The sequence below is a fragment of the Asterias amurensis genome, chromosome 2, assembly GCF_032118995.1.
Source record: "Asterias amurensis chromosome 2, ASM3211899v1".
In the NCBI taxonomy this organism is placed as follows: domain Eukaryota; kingdom Metazoa; phylum Echinodermata; class Asteroidea; order Forcipulatida; family Asteriidae; genus Asterias; species Asterias amurensis.
In genome coordinates this window covers 22705047-22723729 of record NC_092649.1, presented here as the reverse complement: position 1 = coordinate 22723729, position 18683 = coordinate 22705047, and the positions used below count along the sequence as shown (strand labels likewise).

The window sequence follows — 18683 nt, the reverse complement described above, 5'->3', positions numbered from 1 at the left end:
AATTATTGGAGAGTCACAATTCACAACACACAACTTCAACGCATGCGCAGTACTACCAGGAAGCCCCTGGTGTATGCGCAACGTGTTTTCGTGTAGACTCGCGATCGCTACGTCTCGAGACGTTTTTGAATCATCAAAATCGGATATTTTTGAGGTGAGTTATGAAACTTTTTAGATTCTGATGAAGGAGGGGAATGCTGAAATATGTATTTATGATATCAAATTATGAAAAATCATTCCGGTGGTTTCCTACGGATGAAACTTAGTCGAGGTTGTTCAGAAACGTTTTCTGTACATGGGGATGTACATAAAAACCGTGGACACAACTAGACACAAACTGAAAAAAGGCCGCTAACATGTTCAAAATATTCGATATTTTTCGTTTTTTAAGAGAAACAAATTTGCCTTTCATTGATAGCTTGTTCCCTTTTTTCCGTTTGAAATCGATATTAACGTTTTTAAATAACAAGAACAACATAATCTAGATCATTTTTCGTCGTAAACACCCAGAGAAACAACAGTTAAATGCCTTTTACCGAAGATGTTAACTCGTTCATAAAACAGTCGTTGGTTCAACGTAGATTTTTGCGCATGTTGTAATGGTGGGAAAACTACACGGCTGTTTTATGTTTATAAAGAGATAAAAATCGCATGACCAAGCAAAGATATTATAGTTTTCCGTTTGGGTCTATGTGTGAAATGTCTTCATCGAATGATTTTTGGGGGGAATATAGTATCCAAACACTAATTTACAAATGCTTATTTAATAATAAATGATAAATAAATTAATAATGTAATTAATTTATTGTTCTTTTTCCCCCAAATTTTCAGCTTTTTGTGGGCAGCTGTCTGATGGTCCGAGTCTGTCTGAGCTGAGAGTGAGAGCATGGAGGAAGGATCATTAAAGGACCTCTATGGAAGGATATACAGTGTATAGGTTTATGAATGGTCCTACAATCATATAAGCCATTGCTTACTGTCGACGTGATGTTTACAGACTATTTGGAGAGCAAGAACCCACTTGCCGAACAATTCATACAAAACGTGATGGCCTGATATATTTCCCGATCCTCCCCAAAGCCCTTTTTTTTAGAAGCATTGAAACTGTAACCTAAAAAAATGACATCTGGTGACACACAATGCATAGAGCAAGAACATTGTTAAAAACATTTAAGTGAAAACTTGTACTGCACCTGCAGATCTTGTTTAGATATTTACAAAAATGGGGAATTTGCATCAAAACTTTTGTTGTATTCATGTATGTACCCACTTGATTTTGGCTGTAGAAAACGTGTTTTTGGTGTTTTTAGCCGTTTGGGTGCTTGATGACGAAAACGTAAAATTTTCATGCCATTAATAATAATAATTAGTTTTAGCATTTCTTTTGGTAAATAAGATCTACCAACTAATTAGTATGTCTGATTGACTAAATTTCAAACACAAGAACAATTAATTTGCACTTTTTTAGAACTTGGATGTCTTTAAAAATTGATTATTAATTCATAGATGAAATAAAGATTCCAATAAAATACTGGTCATAAATGGGATGTTGCAACCATTATAAATACCTTATTTTTGTTGTTTTCTTTGTCTTGGTATAGTGGCTTTGCCTGTTAATGTATTGTCGGTAGTTGCTGTGATGGGAGCAGAGTAAGGTCTTCCAAATATTGTTATTCCCTATATTATATGCAAATATCTTGGCTTAAATTAAATCGAATTAAAATTCATACGACTTGCTGGAAATGAACCAATTATGTCTGATTTGCCATCTCACCCGACCCAGCTTTATTTTAAAAGACCTCAGCCTACCTCCATGGTCACATGGTAACTAACTCCCTTGTGTTCGGCACAAACATCACAGGAATGATCTATAATTATAAACATGGTCGAAATAAAATTATCATGAAAAATTGCGCAACTTTTATGCGCATTTTGAGAATTTAACCAGTTTGTTTTTGCGCAAAATAATAAGCCAACACCCGATGCGCAGTCAGTAGAGCGCAATGTACATATTATTGCGCAAAACCGTACAATGCGCAAAAAAAGTTGCGCGATCCACTGTCGAAATCGGCAGAGATTTTTTAGCTAAATATTTTATCCTTTTGCGAAGAACGCTTGTGACACAATCTAAGGTAGTAACATCCAAGTAATAGCAGAATATCGATTCAAGTAATTCTGATTAATCATGACCAATTTTCACTTGGAATATATTAATTTTACATCATACAAAACGTGGGTGGAAGCATCCCCAGCCTGCCGTTAGTGCACCGTCTCTCGGATCCTCCCCGCCCCGCCGGCAACACATTCCGTCGTAAAAGGTAAGATAAATGCCACCACCTAACATGGTGCCACGCAATGATGTGTAGCCGGCCTTCATCTTTTCTTAAAAGCTAAACTTTTGCTGTTTCTTCCGCTGTTTAATGGTCCGGGGAAACACTGAAGTCGTGTGCTCATCGCCCCACAAGAATTATTTCTTGCCTTGCGCCGCCATTTTGGTTGGTAGGGGACGCGATATCGCAATGCACTCTGGGATATCCGTTACGTCATATCGGCAGGAAATGCGCCCCGGGCTTGTTTATAAAGTCATTAGCGCTGGTCGTAAAACTGACCGCGGTAACACACATGGTACCTTTGAAGTTCGACTAGTTGTAACTCCTTCTCTGTCCTTACTCTATGGTGTGACACACTTGCTGTGAGTCTTATCTGGTGTTGTAATGATACACTAGCCACTACTGGTTGCCAGCTTTCCCAGCAACATCAACGTTTATTATCATATGCGGATCCGCTTTCAATGAGCCATCATTGAGAGAAGCAGAATATTACTTCAAATACGTTTAGCGTTAAACCATCAGAGCTGACGACTCTCCCTGGTTCAAGTTTGGAATACCGATTGTGGAACGGCAACTTATTAAAGACAGAGTACGGACACTCTTACTGTCGAAATAAAAGTAAAGCCAACTGTAAATGTCCCACAACCGCAATTCTATTGAAAACATTCAGTTCGAACCAATGTCTTCCCCTTAAAAAAAATGTGTTCCAAGTCCCAAAAGAGCATCGTTATTCACGGCGGAGTATTGACACTTTTACAATTAAAACACTGTACTTGGAAATGTCCCACAACGGCGGTTATTATTACAACACAGCTCGTCGGATATTCTACTAATCAATAACTACTTTATTTTTTTTCTCCAACACTCGACTGTCTCAAGGCAATTACAGAGTTAGGACCTCTTTACCGTTCAAAAGAGAAATTGTTATCAATATCTCAAAACGCCAACGTATTAAAAGACAGAGTACGGACATTTTACGGACAGAGTAAAGCCAACTATTAATGTCCACAACCGCAATATTTTTGAAAACATTCAGTTCGAACTGACGTCTTCCCCTGCCAAAACAGCATTGTTATTCGCAACGGAGTATTGACCTTTTTACAGTTAAACAAAGTTTGTATGGAAATGTCCCACAACGGCTGTTGAAATAAAATTAAAGCAAATTGCTTTCGTCCCACAACAGCAATATTATTGAAAACATTCAGTTCGAGCTGACGTCTTCCCCTTAAAAAAATGTTCCCATATACTCAAAAGTCCCAAGACAGCAATTTGTTATTCACGACGACGGAGTGCCTGGACATTTTTACAATAAAAACAATTTTGGTACATGGAAATGTGCCACAACGGCGATTATTATTAAACATGGGAGTTCGTCGGACATTCTTACTAAATTAAATAAACGACACTATTGTTTTCTCAAATACTTGAACGTCTCATACGCAATTACAGAGTTAGGACCTACTTACCCTTTAAAAATGTTGTAGCAATGTCTCAAAACGGCAACTTATTGAAGACGGAGTACGAACATTGTTACTTTTGAAATAAAATTAAAGTCAGTTCGAACTGACGTTTTCTCCTTCCGAAATACTCAAAAGTCCCAAATTGGCAATTTGTTATTCACGACGGAGTACGGACATTGTGCTGTTGAAGCAAAACTAAAACCAACTACAAACGTCCCGCGACAACAATATTATTGAAAACATTCAGTTCGAACCCACATCTTCCCCTTAAAAAATTGTTCCCAAATACTCCAAAGTCCCAAATTGGCCATTTGTTATTCACGACGACGGTGTACCGAAATTTGTACACACAAAAATTGTTGGGTACATGAAAATGTCCCACAACAGCGATTGTCATTATTAAAAACATGGGAGTTCGTTGGACATGCTTATTGATTAATAAACAATATTATTTTTTTCTCCAATACTGGATCGTCTCATACGGCAATTACAGACGGAGTTTGAACCTTTTTACCCCTTAAAAAAATTGTTATCAATGTCTCAAAACGGCAACTTATTGAAGACGGAGTACGGACATTCTAACTGTTGAAATAAAATTAAAGCCAACTGCTTATCGTCCCACAACAACATTATTATTGAAAACACTCAGTTCGAACTGACGTCTTCTCCTTAAAAAAGCGTCCCTAATTCACAAAAGTCCCAAAACGGCAAGGAGTATAGACAAAAATGTTGTACATGTATATGGAAACGTCCCTTAACGGCGATTATGATTAAAAACATGGGAGTTCGTCGGAAATTTTTGGAAGTCTCAAACGGCAACAACAGAGTTCGTCAGAAATTCTTGGAAGTCTCAAACGGCAACAACAGAAAGGAGTTTGGAGCCAGCCACTCCTAGCCTCACAGTGACAACTTCCCCTTAGATGTGCCGCAATTGTAACTACATTATAAACAGACACTCCTAGCCTCACAGTGACAACTTCCCCTTAGATGTGCTGCAATTGTAACTACATTATAAAATTGCTACACTTTGTTGTAACTTGTTACAAAGTATTACAAGGCTTCAATGTTTTGCTTTGTACGCGCTCTGCTCTCATTATTGGTCAATACCGACACTGGTTGTGTTTACTGCATTTTGTAATAACTTTCAAGAAGACGATCCCTGAAAATGTCCTTGCATTGTGCAGCGCTTGTTTCGTTTCGTGGGTACTCGATAGTTTCGCGGGTGCTCGCTCGTTTGTCTCGTAACGCTGCTTCCCAACTGAACGTGGGATCCCTCGTCTCGAGAGGCGCCCTCGTTTGATTGACAAACAAGCGAGCGTCCCTCGCGTGTAGCGAGCAGGGGCACACGTTGCCGGTCTCGCTCGTCTCGGTCCTTGCGTGCCTCGATGGCAACTAAAGGGCTGTACTGTACATCATATGAAAGCGCTTTACGAACTTCACAAAATTGGATATGTTGGTGACATTTCCTTGACCTTTTGATCTGTCTTAACCGGAAGTGGCTGTAAAATGCTTTGAAAAGGCGTTATTATGGATTTGAAGTTGAAATTAACATCTTTGGATGCTTTACAATCACATAATACAAGTCTGGCAAAAGTCTGATTTAAAAAAATAATACCGATTAAAAAATACACTTTTACTAGATGTTTGTGTCAGAGTTTAGGACAATTGTTTCAAAATTGTATACATAATCTCCTTTATAATAGCAACATATCTGTGGAGTATTAGCTTGAATTCGTCGTCATTTCTCACGTGGTATTGCACAATCGACTGAGGTGTAACTTGGTGAATTGTTAGTCAAGAACATTAACTTCTTGAACTCAAAATCCTGTCATGATGACGTCATCATGTTTTTTGACAAATTGTGTAGTTTTGATCATTTATTACAAATCTTGAGAACAAAGCCAGGTGCAATAATTACACCAGGCTTTTACAACCGGAAACCGAACACCTAGAGTTTGTTCTCAAACTGTCAATGTCTAGTTATTATTATTATTATTATTTTTATTATTATTTCATTTTATCACAGCATGCAAAAGTAAGATCACATTTTCCTTTGTGCGGGTAACTCCTCGAATCGGGCTACGTCCCGTAGCCTTAGATCTCAAGGGTCTTTCTCAGGATCCTCGCTGTTCCCGAAAGCGCTGCCTTCTGTAACAGATCTACCCTCACATTTGTCCCTTTTTCATCTAGATGTTTCCCCAGTGCTTTGGGAATGGTGCCAAGTGCTCCAACCACCACTACTTTTACCTTTTAATTAATTAATTAATAACTAGCGGGATGCCACGCTTCGCACGGCATCCCGCTAGATGATGAAAATCCTTTTCACAAATATTTTGAAATGTAATGTGGGTGAGGGTGTAATACGCCTCTCTTAATATTTATGCATGACGTCATATTTCTAGCCCAAAATGAGGCTATGGCGCACATTGGCCACTACTTGCAGTGGCTGCGCCCACAGCCTCGTTTTGGGTTAGATTGACAATGTACCTTAGCACACATATTAAGAGAGACGTATTCGGAGGGACAGAGGTTATAATAACTTTGTATAATTGGATTGGGAATTGTATTTAAAATGTTTGAGGATGTTAAGCTTTAAAGATTCATATAACATTCATAAGATTTCTATACTTTTATTATTTGGGTTGTTTTCTTTGATTCTTTTTTTTGGTCCTTTTCTTTGTGTCTCAAGAAAAAATTTATATCAGTGTTTTGCCATTTGTTTCTCTTTATCCATGCCCTTTAAACTAATTTTATGTATACTTATTTCGACTTGTTTGTTTGTTGATGTTTTGGTGTATAGTTTTGGTAATTCCCAATAAGGGAGCGACTTATTGATATAATAAATGTTTCTTGAAATCGATGTTAAAGGTTAGTTGAGGATGTAATGTTGTAGGCCCATACTATTATTATTTATTATTTTTTTTTTTTTTGGGGGGGGTCTCTTCTTTTTGTTCTTTTAGATTTGTAAATTGTTGATTAGTGTAACAAAAATGGTGGTGTTACAAGGGTGTGGGTGTCACAAGATAGTTGTTCAACTGTGTGTTCTCTTGTTGGTCTAATTATTATGCTAAAGATTGAAATAAGATTGAAAATTGAAATATGAAGTACATTATAATAAAGGATATAATGAGGTTATGTCAATTATCTATCCTGGATGAAGACAAAGTAAATGCATTATCCGCATAAGGGCGATTCCACGGTAACACGCGTTATGCTTTTGAGGGTCCTTCATCATTCTCCATTCTCTGGCTGCAAGACTACTTTGATTTAGGTGTTCATCTTTTGTATTTTAAAACCTGAATATCTAGGCTAGATCCCCATGTTCACACAAAAGTGAAAGATCAACTGGTTTAGCTGAGAAAGCTCTGCGAAAATTGGTAACAGTAGTAATTTAATAATATTTTTGATTTATTTTGCACGCCATACTAGCTTCTGAATATTCAATAAAATACCAACCAATGAAAGGTGTGAAAACATATGACGTTGCTCCGATGTCGCGCATGCATAGCACTGTTAATATCATGGCGGACTGTTTCTCGCAATGTAAAACCAAAAATTAAAAAATGTTAACACACCATGAAGTGTAAGTGTTATTGTTAAGAGTCCCTGCCTGTAAGAGTGTACCAAGTGGTGATTCATGGGTTCTCAGATCTTCTTCTAAAAAATTAGAGTGATACATCATCATACCAAACGAACAAATCCAAAATTTTAGTTTGCTGACGCTTTCGGTTTTGGAGTTACCAGTTATCAAAGTTTGGGCCAAAAAGCCCTCGAGAAATGAATAGTACATTCCCTGTAAACACAAAAACGTGCGCCAAGGTCATCCCAGAAAAAGTAAAACATTTTTTGAAACCTCCAGTTGGGCTCATAACAAAAGTAAAAAAAAAAAATTGGGATCTCGTTGGCGCATCATGTTACGCGCACCTGAACCTTTGATGAACAGTGCCCTCGTGCCATTTTCAACGCCTCATAACTCAGCGCGCCTATAAGATCCCATGAATTAAACAAGTTCAAATGAAAGAGCTTGCATCCCTAAAACAACTTTAAGTGCAAAGTGCGTGGGATCTCGTTGGCGCAGAGAGATAATAGAGGTCAAAGTTCAAATTTTACCAATATATTGCGTTTTCGCACCTCCGTAACTTCGCGCGCCAACAACAAAAAATTGTTTTTATGGCAACTGGGTATTGGAACAGTTTCCATCTAATGACAAATGAAAAAAGAATCTTGGGATCTCTGCAACTTGCATGTCAAAAGATTTTTTGAAAATTTTCTAAAGTATTGTCATTCCACACATTTTGGCCTAAATTGGCACAACATTCACTTTTTTCATCACTGTAAGCATCTATGCCAATAAGATCCCATCAATGTTTTCTTGTATTTGGTTAAGTTGAGTGTTCCTAAACAGATTTCAATTGAAAAATAATTGGGATCATGTTGGCCCACCAATATAACAAAGGTCAAAGGTCATATGAAACTACACTACTGCCTATTTCGGGCGATTTTGCGTCGTCTAGAAATCCCCGCGCCAATATGATCCCATTAAGTTGTCTGTGTTTTATGATTATATAGATTCTCAGCAACACATAAAAAGCAAAAACCAAATGGGATTTGAGTGGCGCTAACAAATATTACAGATCAAAAGTTCACAATACATGCCTATACACATTGTACTTATGCATTGCTGTGGCAACCGAAAGTGAGAAATATCCCCCAATTTCAAAATGTTGGCAAACCATGAAGGGGATAGGTCTCCAAAATGAATTTTGGTCAAGATATAGACTGGACTTGTTTTTACAAATGGTGTTAGTTTAATGTTGGTTGGTAACTGTTGCCAAGGTCAAAGGTTACAAAGAATATGGGTGTTTTTTATATTCCGTCAAAAGCCAACTTCAGAACCTTTTCAAGATTTTATTTAAAGAACAAGGGCTCTATCATTTCAGTTTGGGACAGCCACTTATAATATCTAGGCACATATGGTTGTCCCAAATTAATTATAGAGCCCTTCCTTTTTTGATAAAATGTTGACAGGGCTTCGAAGTTGGTTCTTGACAGAAAATGTATTACAAAACACCAATATTTTCTGTGGAGAGCCAACTTCAAAGCCATGTCATCATTTTATCAAATGAACAAGGGTTCTATAATTAATTTGGGACAATCACATGTGCCTAGCTATTATAAGTGGTTTTCCCCAACATAAAGGAAAGAACCCTTGTTCATTAAATAAAATCTTGAAAAGGCTCTGAAGTTGGCTCTTGACAGAAAATATAAAAAACACCCATATTCTTTGTAACCTTTGACCTTGGCAACAGTTACCAACCAACATTAAACTAACACCATTTGTAAAAACAAGTCCAGTCTATCTCTTGACCAAAATTCGTTTTGGAGACCTATCCCCTTCATGGTTTGCCAACATTTTGAAATTGGGGGATATTTCTCACTTTCGGTTGCCACAGCAATGCATAAGTATAGGCATGTATTGTGAACTTTTGATCTGTAATATTTGTTAGCGCCACTCAAATCCCATTTGGTTTTTGCTTTTTATGTGTTGCTGAGAATCTATATAATCATAAAACGCAGACAACTTAATGGGATCATATTGGCGCGGGGATTTCTAGACGACGCAAAATCGCCCGAAATAGGCAGTAGTGTAGTTTCATATGACCTTTGACCTTTGTTATATTGGCGGGGCCAACATGATCCCAATTATTTTTCAGTTGAAATCTGTTTAGGAACACTCAACTTAACCAAATACAAGAAAACATTGATGGGATCTTGTTGGCACAGATACTTACAGAGATGAAAAAAGTGAATGTTGTGCCAATTTAGGCCAAAATGTGTGGAATGACAATACTTTAGAAAATTTTCAAAAAATCTTTTGACATGCAAGTTGCAGAGATCCCAAGATTCTTTTTTCATTTGTCATTAGATGAAAACTGTTCCAACACCCAGTTGCCATAAAAACAATTTTTTGTTGTTGGCGCGCGAAGTTATGGAGGTGCGAAAACGCAATATATTGGTAAAATTTGAACTTTGACCTCTATTATCTCTCTGCGCCAACGAGATCCCACTCACTTTGCACTTAAATTTGTTTTAGGGATGCAAGCTCTTTCATTTGAACTTGTTCAATTCATGGGATCCTATAGGCGCGTTGAGTTATGAGGCGTTGAAAATGGCACGAGGGCACTGTTCGTCAAAGGTTCAGGTGCGCGTAACATGATGCGCCAACGAGATCCCAAATTTCTTTTTATACTTTTGTTATAAGCCCAACTGGAGGTTTCAAAAAATGTTTTACTTTTTCTGGGATGACCTTGGCGCACGTTTTTGTGTTTACAGGGAATGTACTATTCGTTTCTTGAGGGCTTTTTGGCCCAAACTTTGATAACTGGTAACTCCAAAACCGAAAGCGTCAGCAAACTAAAATTTTGGATTTATTCGTTTGGTATGATGGTGTATCACTCTAATTTTTTGGAAGAAGATCTGCGAACCCATGAATCACACCCCCCCCCTAATTTGGTACATTCTTACAGGCAGGGACTCTTAAAAAATTATAGATGATTTGAAAAAAAAACTTTCAGTTTTTGATATTGAAAAAAAATTCTGTTATCCTACTGAAAACACATGACACCAGGGGCCAATTTCATAGAGCTGCTTAAAGCCATTGGACCCTTTCCGTACAGAAAAATAAATAAAAGTTCACAGATTTACAAATAACTTACAGGGTTTACAGAAGGTAGTGGTGAAAGACTTTTCTTGAAATATAATTCCATGAAATGCTTTACTTTTTGAGAAAACAGTAAAACAATATCAATTCTCGATAGCGAGAATTACGGATTTATTTTAAACACATGTCATGACATGGCGAAACGCGCGGATACAAGGATGGGTTTTTCCGTTATTTTCTCCCGACTCAGATGACCGATTGAGCCTAGATTTTCACAGGTTTGTTGTTTGATATAGAAGTTGTGATACACGAAATGTGGGCCTTGGAGAATACTGTTTACCGAAAGGGTCCAATGACTTTAAGCAAAATATTTGCTTAAGCACAAAAATAGCTTGCTTATTTTACACTTGTTACTGGCCAAAATTTCATGCCATACATTGCTTATGACTAGTAATATTAAGCTGTTGTTTACTTAGCATAACAATTGAGTGGAGTCTTGGCCGGTAATCTGATTTTACTAAGCAATGAATTTTTTGCTTAAGCAAAATTTTGTGCTTAAGCAGCTCTATGAAATTGGGCCCAGGAAGCAGGATACTCACTGTGAGTGTGACTGTGAACATGGTAATATTTAATAAGAAAAAAAGATCTATTATTTTTATACCTTTGTCAAGTTCGAGGTCGACACTGACTCTGGCATGTATTGGGAGGTGGCACCATCATCACTATCTATAGCAAAATCGGCCACTAACTCGGCATTTTCATCAGAATAATCTGCTTCTGTTCCAGCAGCACGAAAGTAGGTCAGCCCACTACTGCTACTGCTGCTACTAGTGCTAGTCATCGTAGGTACGTACGTTCATACGTGCGCATTCATCACTCATCTCGTCAAAAAGTTTCGTGAGGTTATGTGTGTTGGCCTATGGACGATGGTAGTATTTTCATGATGGAGGTAGAAATGGGTATTTTACAGATCGGCTCTCCCCCGTCGTCATGCGTCCTCCAATAACCGACCCCCCTTTCTGCTGTTCGTGCTCGATCCTCTTCAGGCGGCAGCAGCGGGCAGTGCGGCCGGTGCACGTTGTGTACTCAATTATGTGTTCTTTCCTTGCAGATTTGTAATTCAGCTCCAAAATTCTTCTGATAGCGCCCTCTTTTGTCAGATTTCCCAAGAAAAAGCCCTTTTCGAAACGACGCGAGGACTTCCGATTTGGATTCGGCTTCAGGCTAGCTTGGCCCCCTTTGCGTTTACGCTCACAGCTTCAGACGAGAGGACGGATCCTGAAGCCTAGCCAAAACCGTGGTTTCGAAAAGGACCGAGCGTCCACCGACGCCGGAACTTCAGTGGGGACATTTCGCTCAAATTAACACATACTAGCATGGGGAGTGTTCTAGTATATACAATTGTTGTGAAAGGTAATGTGGGGGTAAGGGAAGTATTCTTACAGGTAATAATCATTTTGTAGGATGGATTAGAAATGGTTTTTATAATCGGTATGAAATATTGTCATTAATGTTGTATGTTGATAAATTGTTGAGCGTGCACAACATGTTGTGAAACGTCGCCTTCCCTCCTAACCTTCTCTCTTAGTGTTTGTTTCTGGAATGGAGCTTTAATATTGAGGAAGGGTATACTTGGCAATGATGGTACTTGGCATGATATGTAGGGTTTTTCGTGATATTTTAGTGTTGATCGAGCGGGCCACCGCATTATCCATTTATTCAATCGGCTTTTGTCATTATATCAATTTTATTCACTGCACTGAGTATTTCCCCGCTAAGATGACTGTCAGGGTAAATACTTAGTCGACTAAAAATATAGCACGTATACTGCTATAATGACACACTTATTTTATTGTGTTGAGCACAATGGTATAATTCAAATATTGCCGTGGCGGTCTTTGTCATAGAGCCAATCGGACAATATAACACGATGAATTTGGAATCAGCAGTGGTATTTGGTTCCCTCAGCAACAAATCCATAGTCACCGATAGCCACAGATTTACTAGAGGCTCGATCGTATAGGGTCTGGTCTCCCCCTCAACAATAATCACCGCTGCCAATAGCAGATGAGATAATTATCCGACTAAAAAGGCTTGTATGAAAGTGGTACCCTTCTTTAAAACGAACTCATAATTACAGCCACTATAGCCGCGGAGTTTATCTGACTGAAAAGAAAGAAGTTCTGGTAAAGCAGATTAACAAAAAATGCGCCAGTTGGTGTGGACGGTGTCGGAACACTTGAACGACAAAGTCATTTCTGCAAAACTGTGTTGAAAATAAATACATTTAATGATTGGTCGCTATAATATGTTGAATGATTTGTTGCTTTGTTTCCAATCGTCCACACGATTTTAGAATCTTAGGCCCCATCCATCGTGATTTATCGAGCGTATACGCCCAACGACGCATATACAAAGTTGTCGGAGCACCAAATAAAGCGAGTTTTCGGAACACGCTGTGCAACAGATATCTAATCTACTGTTTTTACCACCGCTTTGGGGGAGTAACAGAGCGTCGGCCTCATTAATTTTTAGTTTATTATCATATTAATTAATTGTCATGTAAACTTATGGCAAACACCCGCCGGGGCGCGCGCCCCGCGAGACGAAGTCCCCTGATAAAACATCCGACTTTATATGTTCTCTGGAACCCTTTACAAACTAAAGAGAAACGGTAATTTTATTGGTCTTTAAAAACTACTCCTACATCCTCTCACGTATTTGACTTTTAGAAAACATTTGCCTTGTTATTTTGAGGGTTTGTACGTCCAGTTTATAAATTTTGTATGGAGAAATTCGTAAAAATGTAGTACCCGATTCAGCCGCACATATGGCTCTTTTGTTAACAAAACCCGACGGCCGATTGCTTAACACAAAACGGATTTGGGGCAAAATGTACATCCTGAGTTGTTAGCAGTAAGTTATTAGCAACAGTGGATTGCTGTTTGATACGTTTAAAAAATGCTGGGAAGTTGGGTAGGTCTACATGAGTGATTTAATAATAATAAACACATCTGTAACAGACGCATGTATTTTTGTTTCTCATAATTATAAAGCCTTAACATTTTTTATTTAACACGCGAAATTAAACCCGACGGCCGATTGCTTAATACAAAACGGATTTGGCAAATGTACACCCTGAGTCCTGACCAAACTGCTTTAAGTTCTTAAAATTTTGTTGCTTCAGAACTTTGACCAATGATGTTCGTTTACAGCTTCAAAACAGTCGTTGATGTTTCACAAAGTTCGTAACTCTGAAAGCATACGGTAATTTCATGTGCTCTTTTGGAGGTTTAACTGGCAAAACCTATATGAAAAGAATCGGTATTGTAATCACTTTCTTTTTGAAAATATTGCAATTTTTGCCTGTATACGTTCTGTGTGTTGGGGATGACATATGGACTGTACCACCAATGGTACAGGGTTAAATGGAACAAATAAACTTATTAGCAACAGTGGGTTGCTGTTTGATGCGTTTAAAAAATGCTGGAAAGTTGGGTATAGGCCTACATGAGTGACTTGAGTGAGTTACTCACACATATGTAACAGACGCATGTATTTTTGTTTCTCATAAAGCCTTAATTATTTTTATTTAACACACGAAATTAACCCCCTACCCAAAATGGTATATAAACCTTACCATTTAACCCTCTGCGCAACATCAATGAGTCACTCTGGAATGTTAATGGAAGTCCGAGGTCGCCATCTACTTCAAACTTAAAGAGGTGGCTCTGTGTGCAGCCTACGGCTTCCTCCTTAGACTAACAGGTGGCCCATATCAAAACCAGACAACCACATAGGTGACTCTGTGTGCAGCATACGGCTTCCCCCTTCGACCAACAGGTGGCCCATATCAAAACCAGACAACCACACATGTAAGGAGATATCGCTCGTGACTCCAGCCAATCAGACAACTCGTAAGAGGGAGTTCGGTTCAGGGTTTTGTAGACTTGCAACCCGACGTCTGTAACGACACAACCGTGTTGGATTCCACAAGGATGCCATGCCACTGGACCTTCTAATTTTCAATCCAAGATGGCGCGGGTTACGCTTTTAATAGTATAGATTATTTTCACCCGTAAAACAGCTTTATGGGCTTATTGGGTGTTACTGACTTGTCACATGCATGGGCGTTTCCCGGGGTGGGGGTATATTATGGTGGGTGGGTTTAATATCCGGGTGAACGGATAATAACGTTTTATTTGTTGCCCTTACCATTTTCATTATTTTTTTTACCATACATGATCGAGTTGTTATTGTTGTTGTAATAAGTAAAGTAAATAGGAAATCTTCTAATCTATAGAGCTGTATAATAATGTTTTAATGTTGTTAACTTTTAGCAGGTACACTAATATTAATCTTACATGGTTTCATGAATAACGGTTATTCCAAGTGCTACTTTTGCCTGTACCATTGTTCGTGCTAAATTGGAAAAATGCAAATGTTTATTAAACTCCGTATGTCACATTAAATTACATCATTTAATTTAGCCGGTTTGCCCTGTTGGTATCCGGCTCCTTGCCTACAACTAATCTACTTAGGGGAACGTTTCACAATTTGGTGTGTGTGAATAAATTCGGCTTTAAGCTGTGGCATAATCAATCTACTTTTGTTATGTTTAGTCTGTAGGTCCGTGTATAATGAACCATTTTTTGTATGTAGCGCACTCACAATCACAGAGAAGTCTCTACGCTCAGTGAGATGAAAACAAAAGAGAAGTAAAAGTTATAGATGTGAAGTTATTACAAAAACAAAATTTAGTTGATACATAAAGAAATACTAAAGGCTACTGCAAAAATAACTGTGTTTTTAACTTTGTCATAAATAAATTCACTGTTTGAGCTTGTTTTATGTTATCCGGAAGACTATTTCATAATTCTGATGCAATTGCTCAATACTGGCCCCATACAATTTAGTGAAAATCGAGGGACAAACTAATAGAGACCAGCTGAAATTAGAGCGGAGATTACGAACACGAAGATATTTTTTTTATGAGCCTGGAGATAAGTTGGGCCCAAACCTTGCAAACATAAAAAAACTAATTTAAAGTATCTTATATCTGAATAAATCGGAAGCCAATGTGAATCATGCAAAATATGAGAAACGTGGTCACGCTTTGAGTGCGTCACTGAACTTGCAGCCGAGTTTTGGATTCTCTTAAAGCCGTTGGACACTTTCGGAACAAACAAATTAAAAGTTCACAGATTTACAAATAGCTTAAGAGGGTTTACAGAAGGTAGCTGTGAAAGACTTCTCTTGAAATATTAGTCCATAAAATGCTAGAGACAACATTAAAACAATATCAATTGTCGATATCGAGAATTACGGATTTATTTTAAACACATGTCATGACACGGCGAAACGTGTGGAAACAGGGGTGGGTTTTCCCGTTATTTTCTCCCGACTCCGATGACCAAAATTTTCATAGGTTTGTTTTTGTCGGGAAATGGAATTTACCCTCAATATATTTTATAGAATTACTAAATCCTTGCTTTTAAGATGAAGTTCATTACAGAACTTCACCCAAAATCCTCACACACAAAAAAGGAGTATAAAAACTGCTGACCAAAAGTTATTATGTCCACATGTTTCCACAAGGGTAACATAAATATATAATATTTTAATACAAAGTGACCACCTGAAGGCAAGTTAATCATAATAATTTCTTTACAAACCGACTACTTAGAGACTTTTTCCATATGTTCCCACCAAGGTGACTTAAATGTATGGAAATACAGAATGACAAGCTTATTATAACAATTTCTGTTTAAACTCATTGTTTTAAGGGAGTTTAAGAGAAAACGCACTTCCTTTTTGCTATATTATTCTCTTGGTCGATTGGAAAGGTTTAGTGTCCCTCAAGGACTGCTAGTCCTGAGCCATGGCCTTTACAGTGACTTTGTGGGTCAAAGTGAGGTAAATTGATACAAGGAGAAACTCCGCGATTAGCTGACCAATAGCAATCCTCAAATTCAAACTTAATTGTAAACATATTCAGTGAACTTTTAAACTAACCAATTGAAGATTGGTCTAGCGTCAGTGACTAGTAAAGTAAGGGGTTTAAAAGGCGATGCACAGAGGATCAGTAGTCATTCTGAATTGCCGAACTCAATTTCATCCAATCTGAATTTGTGAGGAGCTTTCTTATATAGCCGTACATCAGGGTGAGTTTTTGGTCTTAGATGTTTTAAGTTGTAGTTTTAACAGTTAATAATTTTGGAGTCGATATTTTATTGTACTGATTTTGTTGTATTTCTTGTGTTTAAATGTGAGTTAATTCTAGTACAAATGTATAATTCTTCCTCAAGAAACTTGTGTTCAATCCAAATATCTAGAATGTTGTGACTGTGTTTATGTTAACCTTTCTTACAATAAGGAGAAACAATATTAGGTTTTACTGATGTGGAACTGATTGTTACTCCATTTTATTCTTATGTAGCTTCCATATCAGCCTGAGTATGGTCGTACTGATGATGATGTGTTAAAAGAGAAGCAGTGGCTGAAAGTGTTCAGGTTAGCTCCTAACTTCTTGTACTAACTTCATATTTTTGTCTTGTATTTCTGCTAATTTAAAGTGGTTTAGAGTTAAACCCTACTTTGAGAGAAATGGTTTCAATTGAGATTTGTTAAGTCAGTTGAGGTTTTTAAAGTTATAATCTTGTTAATGTTTATAGTATCACACTGTACCAAAGTTCAAAGAGTGTAACCATTAGCATCACAATGTTTTCATGTTGGCCTTGTGCATGAAGTAATGCATAAATCCATGTGTGAGTCCTGGATTTTGAGTTCAAGGACGAAGCTCTAACAACTATCCAACATTGTTAGTAATTTGTCATGTATAGGTAAAAGTGACTGTTTTATGGTTTGTTTTGATTCTCAGTGAAGGTTGTTCACAAAGTGACCTTTGAACTACTGGTGTACTGTGTTTAGCTCAGTTTATGATAATGTAATAATGATGTGTATTCTAAACCCTTGTTTTCTATTTTACTCTCTATTTTGGGTCTGTTTTCTGTTTGAGTTTGTTTTCATATATCAAGTTGTTTTGAATATCGTTTTTAGTTTAGATCCAAGTCAGGTCTGTATCAGTTTAAGTCTATTTGAATAAAATTATTGAACAGTTGTAAGTCAGAACAACTCTTTTGTGTGCATCTGTAGAGTCGTATTGAGTTTACCCGTTGAAACCCTGTGTGAAACCACACTAAACCAATAATCGAGGTTCGATTATTATACGACATTTTGTTTACATATAAGTTGTGATACACGAAGTGTGGGCCTTGGACAATACTGTTTTCCGAAAGTGTTCAATGGCTTTAAGCTTGTTAATGTGAGAAATTTAACATGACTTGCATGGACGAGTTTTTCTGTAGATTTCTTGTTCAATGTAAACATTGGGTGCGCAATCGGTCTACTGGTTGTTTACACTATTTAAAGGCAATGGACACTATTGGTAATTTTCTCAAAATAATTATTAGCATAAAACCCTACTTGGTATTTTTGTACTTAATTTTGTTAAATTTTAATTAATAGTTAGAGGGTCACACCAACTGAAAGTATTGAGTTGATGCCTAATTTTCTTATACGAATTACATTGAAAGAAATTAAACAAAAATCATTAAATTTCATAATTACACCAATTTTGTTGCATTTTAACGTTGAGTTTGGGCTGCTATTAATTTTTGGCATCAGGCTATAAAATGTTCATCTTGTTGTCAGCCTAAAGCAACGCTGATTCAACATTACCTAAACCAAGATTTTTAAATTTCTTCAAATTAGGTAGAGTATTAGTTTGGTTTTCGTCGACGAATGCCGATTATTCCAAGTTTATCAATCAAAATTGCCATAAAAGTAAGTTGAGGAAGTTGAGGCTGATTACACTACTTGTTAAGAAAACTACGGTCGTGGCTGATCTCTGCCAACAACTAAACACTTTTTCAGTATGACGTTATAATACGCCCAATATAGGGCATCGATGCCCTCATTTTACGGCGTTATCATGAAACGCTACCTCCCTAAGCGAACGTATGACTTATAATGACGTACTGATACTGCACTGAAATTGCCTTGGTAAGTACCAGCCCAAACTCGCCCATTCATCACCACTGGTTCTGGGATTAAGAAGATTGACAAACGACCTGGCGTTACCTTCCTAGGTGAACGTAATGATGACCTCTGACGTAAAACGTAAGTTGCACTGACGTTGCCGAGTAGTGACCGGCCATAAACTCCTTTACA

General features: G+C 37.6%; 1 protein-coding gene across 5 annotated transcripts in view; it reads right to left on the bottom strand.

Moving 5' to 3' along the window:
- Positions 1-14226, bottom strand: part of LOC139954189 (ankyrin repeat, SAM and basic leucine zipper domain-containing protein 1-like) — a 134909-nt gene extending 120683 nt beyond the window's left edge. For 2 of the 5 annotated variants that reach the window (XM_071953891.1, XM_071953892.1), the window contains exon 1: positions 11113-11565. In XM_071953891.1, coding sequence (XP_071809992.1) covers positions 11113-11292 — 180 coding nt within the window. In that variant the 5' untranslated portion in view covers positions 11293-11565. Of the gene's footprint in view, positions 1-11112; positions 11566-14091 lie in introns of those variants that run through there. The other 3 variants (XM_071953893.1, XM_071953894.1, XM_071953895.1) reach the window with 3 other exon arrangements.
- Between the last annotated feature and the right edge of the window lie 4457 nt (positions 14227-18683).